The 9,501-nt window shown below is 37.4% G+C and overlaps 1 protein-coding gene across 1 annotated transcript in view; it reads right to left on the bottom strand.

Moving 5' to 3' along the window:
- Positions 1 to 508: 508 nt before the first annotated feature.
- OSTM1 (osteoclastogenesis associated transmembrane protein 1) overlaps positions 509 to 9,501 on the bottom strand; it is a 44,243-nt gene continuing 35,250 nt past the window's right edge. Inside the window, exons 5-6 of the mRNA XM_066373533.1 lie at positions 7,771 to 7,936; positions 509 to 2,663 (exon numbers count right to left, since the gene is read on the bottom strand). Of these exons, the coding sequence (XP_066229630.1) occupies positions 2,608 to 2,663; positions 7,771 to 7,936 (222 nt within the window). The 3' untranslated portion in view covers positions 509 to 2,607. The remainder of the gene's footprint in view (positions 2,664 to 7,770; positions 7,937 to 9,501) is intronic.

Genomic DNA, 9,501 nt, shown 5'->3' with positions numbered 1-9,501 from the left:
CACAGCCTGAGACTGGGTTTTAAGGGTTTTTGGGGAGGGGCAGTGGGAAGGGTGGTGGGGCATTAGCCCATTGGCTGCTGGACCAAGGAGGGTCTTTTATGGAAGTTTGCCAAGACATTTTGGCTTGTGACCTCAGACATTCCTTTGTGATTAGTCATTTGTTGCAAGCCCTAAAAGGAGACTTACTGGCAGGGTTAAAGAAATAAAACCTAAGAATATATACTTGGAACATAGTTTTTTTCCATTTTAAAATGTTGCATAGGTTATTAGTATATTCTTGCTTTCACAATTCACTGCTGGTGATGTCTATTACTTATCTGATGTCAAGTCTTTGGTTGAAAATGCAACCCAGCTACAACATCATTTTGGGAAAACATTTCATTTTTTTAGGAGTACATTGCGGTAAAAAAAAATAGTAGAGCCCATCCATGAAACATTACGAATACTGGTCCCATCAGAAGTAACATTTACCAAGTGGTAATGAATAAACCCTGGTGTTATGCAGTGATTTAAAGTTATACTTTATACGACAGCTGATGCTATTTCTACCTCTGAATCGAACAACAAAATCCAAAAGTACATTTTTATTTGCAGCAAAATTATAAGATAGATGGTACCTATAAAGTAGATATTTAAATCCAACAACCTGAAAAAACAAAACATGATATTTAATTATAGCTAAAGTTTTAAAAATTATTTAAAAATTAAATATGACACTGCAATTTCCTTAAGCTACTTCTTTTATTTCAAAGTGTCAAAAAAACTAAAAATGTTCTTGTATACACATATGCTATGTGTCTAAGAATTCAGAACTATGCGAAGAATTTTTCAAAACGAATAAAAAATGAAATATTCACACACTTGAGTGTAGTACTTAATGCTTATTTTTGAAAGCTATTGCTGATGCTACTTCTAAAGAGCAATGACTCAACCAGAAAAATAATAAAGGCTGCCTTTTCTTTTTTAAAGTGCTTATTAGCAAACATTTCCAAAAGCAATGATTTTTACAAATACATAATATTCAAAAGTGCTCAGAGTCACTGCTTACAGAATCAAATATGCCATTTTGTACCTTTGCACATGTAAACTGATTTTATCTGCATTAATGAAAGACTGCTCTCAATGGCCCTCAACTATATGCTTCAGATCATAATAGTGCTATTAGTATCAGTAGTGGGAACAGTAACAACAGAACAAACCCCAGCACATTTTTAATGGATCAAAGCAGACTAGAAAAATTGTAACAGCTTGTGGATATGTTACATATCCAAGGATGAGCCTTTCCTCTCACTCTGCCCAAATGGCAAGATTAAAAATAAATAAAAACACTTCGTTGTCTCTCTATAGAGTATTTTACAGTACATGAAGGCATTCAAATTCTTTTAACATTTAAACAAACTCTTGTTTCTAAACGTTTACTACAAATCCTATTCCATCAAGAAAGTAAGAAGGAATTAACAAAGAAAATACCTAACAACTAAAAACCTGAGGGAAAAAAAACTGTAAACAATTCTGAAATGAAGCTTTTAAAAAAAAAAAAGATACAAATATTCCACATAGAATGTTTTCTGAAATATTTGACTTCATACCAATCATATCACTTTTATCTGATTTAAATAATTTAGATAAAAGTGAGCATCATCTTAACCCACTCAGGCTCTCATTCTGACTCATGCCTGCCGCACGAACCGTTTACCAGTAGCATCCCCTCAGGTCTCTGTCTGCTTTCTGAGCCTTCAGCTTTTCTTACTCCTCCTTTATCTCTGCTCCAAAAATCTTTATATATCCTAAGACAAAATCTCCACTTTAAAAAGTCACAATTTAAATACAGTGTGATAATGCTACATTTGATTTAAAGTAGTAATAAATTATAAATTGTCAAATAACTGAATGTAATTCACACTGCAAATCCATGGTATAAAAAGAATCCATCTTGCCCTGAATATAATGAAGCAGTCCAATAATATCGAATTACTTATGAAAGAAATAAAGGCAAAAATAAGGTGTAAAATGCTATTTATAAAAGTCTAGTAAGAAACCAGTTACCATAAATCTTTTTACAAAGAGAAATGTAATGTGCCTTTCCACTTCTAAAAATTGTTAGGGAGGTTTATAATTAGTGGTTTCAAAAATGACTTTAAGGAAACTAGAGATTGAATTACTTATTATTTATAACATATGACATATTAAATATGTATGTAACAATAATACTGCAATGGTAATTTAAATTGACCTTTGGATCTGCTACTTTTTGGCAAGTATAATTCTTTTTCAAAACTTTTGCTACTTGAGATAATATGTTAATACGGAAATACTATAAGTCTCAAATAGTAATAATATGCCTACAAAATAAAACAAAGATTGTTCTTGCATCTTTTGTTATTGTAACAAATACACGTTAAAATACACAACATTGCTATGTCTGTAAATTAAAAATATCCAAACCCGTAAAAAGGGGGTGGAGAAGGAACAAAAAATTGAAAATTCTTATTTAAAAATAAATCTGAAGTCCTTGAGTTTCTTAAGAACTTTATGTTCTTTTGGACCGAGTTGTATCTTCCACCATTCATCCATGGGATATGATGTTAATTCTCCATTTTGTAGGTTTCAGTTTGAATTTTCTTGAACGTTTGCAAAGCTGGTGCTGGACTTGAGACGCTTGGCTATATAAATCAAAAGTATTAGATTTTAAGTTAAACTTAATTCTCTAAACATGAGTATTCATTATTTTTATGTAAACTATAGTATTCAAAAAAGAACTATAGTATTAATTTATTCATTCTGTATTTGAATCAGGGTATTCAATCTTCTAAGAATTAAAACCTATTTTTCTCCACCAATCTTAAAAAAACATAACTTTGCTAGAAGCTGCATAGGACTTTATTAGATGCAGTAGCAAGTAAAAAAGACATAATTTATATCATATTGAACATCACAATCTTAAATATGTGATATAGGTAATAGTATTTTAAAAAATGGAGGTGCTATAAGATATAATAAAATGACACATCCAAAAGTCTGTGTTAGAAATACAAATCTCAATTTCTCTTAAAAGAATTCAGTTCATAGACGCAAACAACAGTATGCTGATTACCAGAGGGAAGGGGGGTGAGGTGGAAGAGAGTAAAGGGGGGATAAATGGGGACAGGAGGAGACTTGACTTGGGGTGGTGAACACACGGTACAATATACATATGATATATTAAAGAATTGTACACTTGGAACCTTAGATGACTTTATTAATCAATATCACCCTAACAAATTCAATAAATTTTATTTTAAATTCAGTGGAAAAAGTAATGTTAAAAAATTTAAGCCCTGGCCGGTTGGCTCAGCGGTAGAGCGTCGGCCTAGCGTGCGGAGGACCCGGGTTCGATTCCCGGCCAGGGCACATAGGAGAAGCGCCCATTTGCTTCTCCACCCCTCCGCCGCGCTTTCCTCTCTGTCTCTCTCTTCCCCTCCCGCAGCCGAGGCTCCATTGGAGCAAAGATGGTCCGGGCGCTGGGCATGGCTCTGTGGCCTCTGCCTCAGGCGCTAGAGTGGCTCTGGTCGCAATATGGCGACGCCCAGGATGGGCAGAGCATCGCCCCCTGGGGGGCAGAGCACCGCCCCTGGTGGGCGTGCCGGGTGGATCCCGGTCGGGTGCATGCGGGAGTCTGTCTGACTGTCTCTCCCTGTTTCCAGCTTCAGAAAAAATGAAAAAAAAAAAAAAAAAAAAAAAAAATTTAAGTGGCTTACAAAGAAAAGTGAGTTGTATATTACTTATGCACAAATACATACACAAATATATACAGCTGCTAATAAAATATGTTCAATCAATTTTGATCATGATGCTAATGGGACTGAATCATTAGAGTTAATGAGGAAAATCATGGCTGTTTGCCTGGTAATATGTTTTGTACTTATAGTTAACACAAATGTTCTCATGTTCCAGAAGTGGAAAACAACCGTGCCATGATAAAAGTATCTTACACTGGCTAAGGAGAAACCTACTTACTTCAGAAGTTCTCAACACTAGAGGAGAGGTTAGGATTTAGGTTTGCATTGGGATCTAGGGGTCTGGGTTTTTTGTTTGTTTGTCTTTAAGTTCAGCAGACAACTCTGATATATGGTCAAGGATGAGAACCAGGGTTCTGTTAGGGTCTCCCCTGACCATCACTCTAAGAGCAAGATGATAGCATGACTTCCTAGACCAGTGCATTACTTTAGTCCAAGCTAAAAGTCTACTTAAGTCTTCAGTGGATTTGGAAGGCAAATTAACTCAAAAGGTCCCCCCACCCCAATTACATTGTTTGAAATGACTAGAAGTAATCTAGTTTCTACTAACTAATTACCAAATTTATAAAACTAATCAGTAGTACCAATGAGTACTTATACCTATAATTTCTTTGCCTTCTTATTCACTGATAAGTCCCTACATCCTTTAAATTTTTACCCCAGGGTTCATCTAATGGTGACTTTGACACCCATAACGCAGTTAATCTTATCCTCCTCTGTGGTCTGACTACACTGTATATACCTCTACTGCATTTGTTGTAATAGTTGGATTATGATCAGTGTGTTGAGGGAATGTCCAGAAGGCTCTCACTTAACCTCACTGGTAGGTTCTGTGACTTTAACAGAAGTGAAGTATAACAAAACCAAGTCTACTACCATAGGTTAATTGCACAAAGAAGAGTTGAGTTCCTGAGGCATCTCATCAATGTTATAATGAAATAACAAAGTTATTTGAGGACTTGCTATATTGTGGTTTGTTTCTTTTTTTAACCCCTAATTGCTACCAGAGGACTTGATGAATGGGGACATATAAAATAAAGAAAAGAAAATTACAATGTCCATGAGGTAACAGCACAAGAACTGTTTGCTTACACTAGCATTTCCTTAAATTTATAATTTAATTAATAAACAATGCTTCTGTGTAACATTAATAGTTATTATGCAGAAGTTCTCATATGAGATTTTGGAAATGTAATCTCAGAGTCTTTAACTTATTTTCAGCTATATCATGAAGCTCACAAAAAATAATTTACAGGACTGGTATTTTGAGAAACACACTTTAGGAAATGTTAATGTTAAGTATAATGGTTTTACTCAACAAGTATTTTTGAGTACCTACTATGGGCCAGGAACTTTCTAGATGCTGGTGATATAATGGTGAACAAAACAAACAAAATCCTTGTTCTGATGGGGCTTACAGTTGAGTCAAGGGAGACAAACAAATAAGGTAGCAAATAAATTTAGAACTAATTTAAAAAGTGATTAAATACCATTATAAGAAAGATATTACAGAAGAATTAAAAGAAGGGTGTAGCCCTGGCCGGTTGGCTCAGTGGTAGAGCGTCGGCCTGGCGTGCAGAAGTCCCAGGTTCAATTCCTGGCCAGGGCACACAGGAGAAGCACCCATCTGCTTCTCCACCCCTCCCCCTCTCCTTCCTCTCTGTCTTTCTCTTCCCCTCCCACAGCCAAGGCTCCATTGGAGCAAAGATGGCCCGGGCGCTGGGGATGGCTCCTTGGCCTCTGCCCCAGGCGCTAGAGTGGATCTGGTTGCAACAAAGCAATGCCATGGAGGGGCAGAGCATCGCCCCCTGGTGGGCAGAGTGTCGCCCCCTGGTGGGCATGCTGGGTGGATCCCAGTTGGGTGCATGCAGGAGTCTGTCTGACTCTCTCTCCCTGTTTCCAGCTTCAGAAAAATACAAAAAAAAAAAAAAGAAGGGTGTATACTTAAGTTGGGGGGAGGGTCAAAAGATGTCTCTTTGAGTAAGTAACCTTGGGCCTAAGACCTGGATGACAAGGCACTAGTCAAGGAAAGTGGGGAGGACAGTACAAGAGCCCTGGAAAGGGACTGTGTGAATGAGCATTTGGGAGGCACAGAAAGAAGGCCAGGCTGTCTCACGCAGCCTCCCTCGTGAGCAAGGAGAGGAGTGAGTGCAACAGAAAGGGAGACGGGGGGGTGGGTCACATGCAGCTTGGAGAGCAGACCTTGGAAATAAGTTTGGATTTTATCTAGGAACACAAAAAGGGTTTCAAGTTGGAGAGGAGCACAGTAAAATTTGTGTTTAAAAAAGTACGTTAGTCACTATATGAAGACAGGGTTGTAGTGGGTCAAGAAATGGAAGCAGAAATACAAGAGACTCCTGCATTAATGCAGACAGGACAGGATGATGGCCGAGGGTATTCCCAGTAAAGGTAATGAAAGACAGTTTAAGATATATTTTTGGAGGTAGAGTTGGCAGTATTTGCTGATGAATTGAAAAGAGGTTGGGAAGGAAATGGGCAATTAAAAAAATTTAAGAAATTAGAAGAGAACAAGGTTTGTGGCTTGCACAAACAGACAGATAATAGAGTTTTGACTGTAAAAACAAACAACCCTAATCAGAAGCAGAAAATAATTTTGTAGAGTTAAACAGATTTGCATGGCAAATAAGATGCTAAACTTTAAAAGCACACCAAGCCCTGAAAAATAGTTTCTCAACAGAGAGGTCCCTGCTTGCAATATTTTATTATTCTAAATCAGTGTTTTTAGGACTGAGATATTACAGATTTACAGAATGCTGGCAATCTTCAAAAAGCTTTCCTTAGTACACCCATGAAATACTCTTCCCTCTAGTGGCTAGCTTTCTAAGGGGATAAGACATTACACATTGCATTCAAACTGATCTACAAGTTACCTTTTCATTTAAGTTAGATATATTAGAAATAAAGTTAGAAAAACCATGAAGTGCTAGAAAGAAATTTACAGGTGAAAGAATTATTATGTCATAGGTTTCAAGAGTAGAAATAATATTTGAAAAGAGAAAAAAAACCCCTATTTTCTTTATAAAAAGCATATTTTTAAAAACTAAAATTACTGCATGACCAGGTGGTGGCACAGTGGACAGAGTGTTGGACTGGGATGCGGAGGACCCAGGTTTGAGACCCTGAGGAAGCCAGCTTGAGCGTGGGCTCATCTGGTTTGAGCGAAGCCCACCAGCTTGGACTCAAGGTCACTGGCTTAAGAAAGGGATTACTTGGTCTGCTGAAGGCCCATGGTCAAGGCACATATGAGAAAGCAATCAATGAACAACTAAGGTGTCACAATGAAAAACTAATGACTGATGCTTCTCATTTCTCTCTGTTCCTGTCTGTCTGTCCCTATCTATCCTTCTCTCTGACTCTCTCTCTGTCTCTGTAAAATAAATAAATAAATAAATAAATAAATAAATACTAAAATTACTAAAAGATAAGCTCATACTTTCATTCTGATACTAGATGAGCGTCTTCTGGTTACTGCTTTTTTCTGCTCTGCTCTATTTGATGGGAACAAAGGAATTAATTTGTATAGAAGTCATGTTGTATGTCAGTAATGTTCTTGCAACTGCAGTTTCAATTTGCTCATAAACTGTGTAAGCTACAGTTTCTCCTTGCCTACAGAACTTTTAGGTGCTTCTGCATGGCTCCAATGGGCCTACGAGCTGTCTCTATCTCCCTACTGTGGCATTTCAGGTCTATAAACCTATGTTGCTTATTCCTCTGCTGTTGCTACCATATTCCAGGGAATCAAGCTTTCTCAATTAAAGCAACTGAAAGGTACTGTATGTTGACTTTCAATTATCTATACTTGTAAACTTCTTACATATCTTTCATCAGTAAGCATAACTTTAAAATTTGAAGTAGAGAACTGTCTTAAGCTATACTTTGAGTTCTCAGAGCATATATTATTTCTAAACAGGCCTACATTTTTAAAACACAAGTTTTTATCTATATACATGAACAATTGTAAAAAGACACTTACGCAGAATGAGTTTGCGTTTCTTTTGTTCCGAGTGAAGAAAGCTGCTAAGGTAGAAGACAACAGGCAGAAAAAGAATGAACACAGAAACAGCAATTACGGGCACAGTGTCACTGCAAGGGACCGAACAGTTGAAAGTTCGACTCCAAAGTTTTCGAGTAATGTTCATCTGGAACAATAACAAATAATATTACTCTATTTTATATTTAATTTATTTTCACTTTACACAATAATTTTGTTAATAACTAAACAGGCACTCAGAATTTAGACTAAATACACACTGTAAAAATATCTATGGATAGCTGAAAACAATTTCTTCTGCCAACAAATAAGGTGGTTTACAATTTGTCATGGTATAATTTTACATACATACAAAATGTCATATTCTAAATTCATAATACTATTCAAATATTAACCTTTCATCGAGTTTAAACAGAGAAACTGTATCAATAAGAACATAGTTGACTGTCCATGTTTGAGTCAATTCCTTCAGAACCAGATCAGGTTTCCCTGTCTTAGTATTTGGAATCAATCTTTGCCCTTTTGGCTCAACCACAATGAACTGTATATACAGGTCAGGTAATGGTGACTTGAGAGATACTTCTGATCTCTCCCTTTGATTTCAACAAATTGAACAACTATAATGCAGCAAAGGAACCCCAGCTGGGCTCACAGATGTGCCTGAAAGATCCATGCACCGAATTAACTAAAAGTGGGATGGGGTGAAAAGGAGGGCGGAAGATAAACGCTTCCTCAGTGAACTTTGAAGAGGAAACAAACCTGGAGTGAATGGGTTAGGTTTTTTCTCTCTGCTGCACTAAAGGGAGGATGGAAGCTCAGGATCTCTGGATTTAGTCTGAGGCATATGGAGAGGGAAACTTGGAGTGACTGGGTCTCCTTCTGCTGGGAGAAGCTGTGAGGCCGAGGGGGAGCTAAACCAAAGTGGCCAGAGTGAGGGGTCATAGTCAGTGTTCCCACAGTCTACCTGCAGCCCTCACTCAAAAGAGTCAGAAAACTAAAGTGCAGCCCCCTCCCCCAGCCTCCCAGATCCTGCCTCCCTCATCTCGTGGTACCGAGAGTGGCACAGGCAAGCCCCACACCAAGCTCTCCAGAGCCATTCTCTCCCCTGAAGAACAGAGGTGCTCCACATCTGGTCCCCAGGTCTGTTGAAACATGGAAGGAGTGCCCTGAAGCCTGAGATTGCCATTGCTAGAGCCGTAAAGCTGGAAAGCTAAAGCTGGAAAGCCAAAGCCGAAAGGCTCAAGTTGGAAAGCCCTCACAACATGCCCCACCAACCAAGACAACTGTGACCCTACCTACATTTTTGTGACAGCAACATCTCAGCAGAAGATAGCCCAGGAACTTCACAGAGCTAAAAGTTGTAATTCAGCAACATCTACTGGAAGAAACCTCTCAAAATCGAAATGTATTTTTCCTTTTTTCCACTTTTTTCTTTTCATTTTTGAATTTTGTTTTCTTTAATTTTTATTCTTTTTTTGTGGGTATTTTGTTTTCAATTTTTTTGTTTGCTTTTGATCTTTTTTCCTGTGGTTTTTCTTCTTGTCATAATTTGTTAAGTTTTTATATTTTTGATTGTATCTACTTTTTAATTATTCAAATTTTTTTTTGTTAGAGTTCTTAACAGTACCACTCTCAAATGCCATCTAGAAAGAAGAAATCTGCCTGACCAGGTGGTAGCGCAGTGGATGGAGCATCGGACTGGGATGTGGAAGG

The sequence above is a fragment of the Saccopteryx leptura genome, chromosome 3 (assembly GCF_036850995.1).
Source record: "Saccopteryx leptura isolate mSacLep1 chromosome 3, mSacLep1_pri_phased_curated, whole genome shotgun sequence".
Taxonomy (NCBI): Eukaryota; Metazoa; Chordata; class Mammalia; order Chiroptera; family Emballonuridae; genus Saccopteryx; species Saccopteryx leptura.
This window is presented reverse-complemented; position numbering and strand designations above follow the sequence as displayed.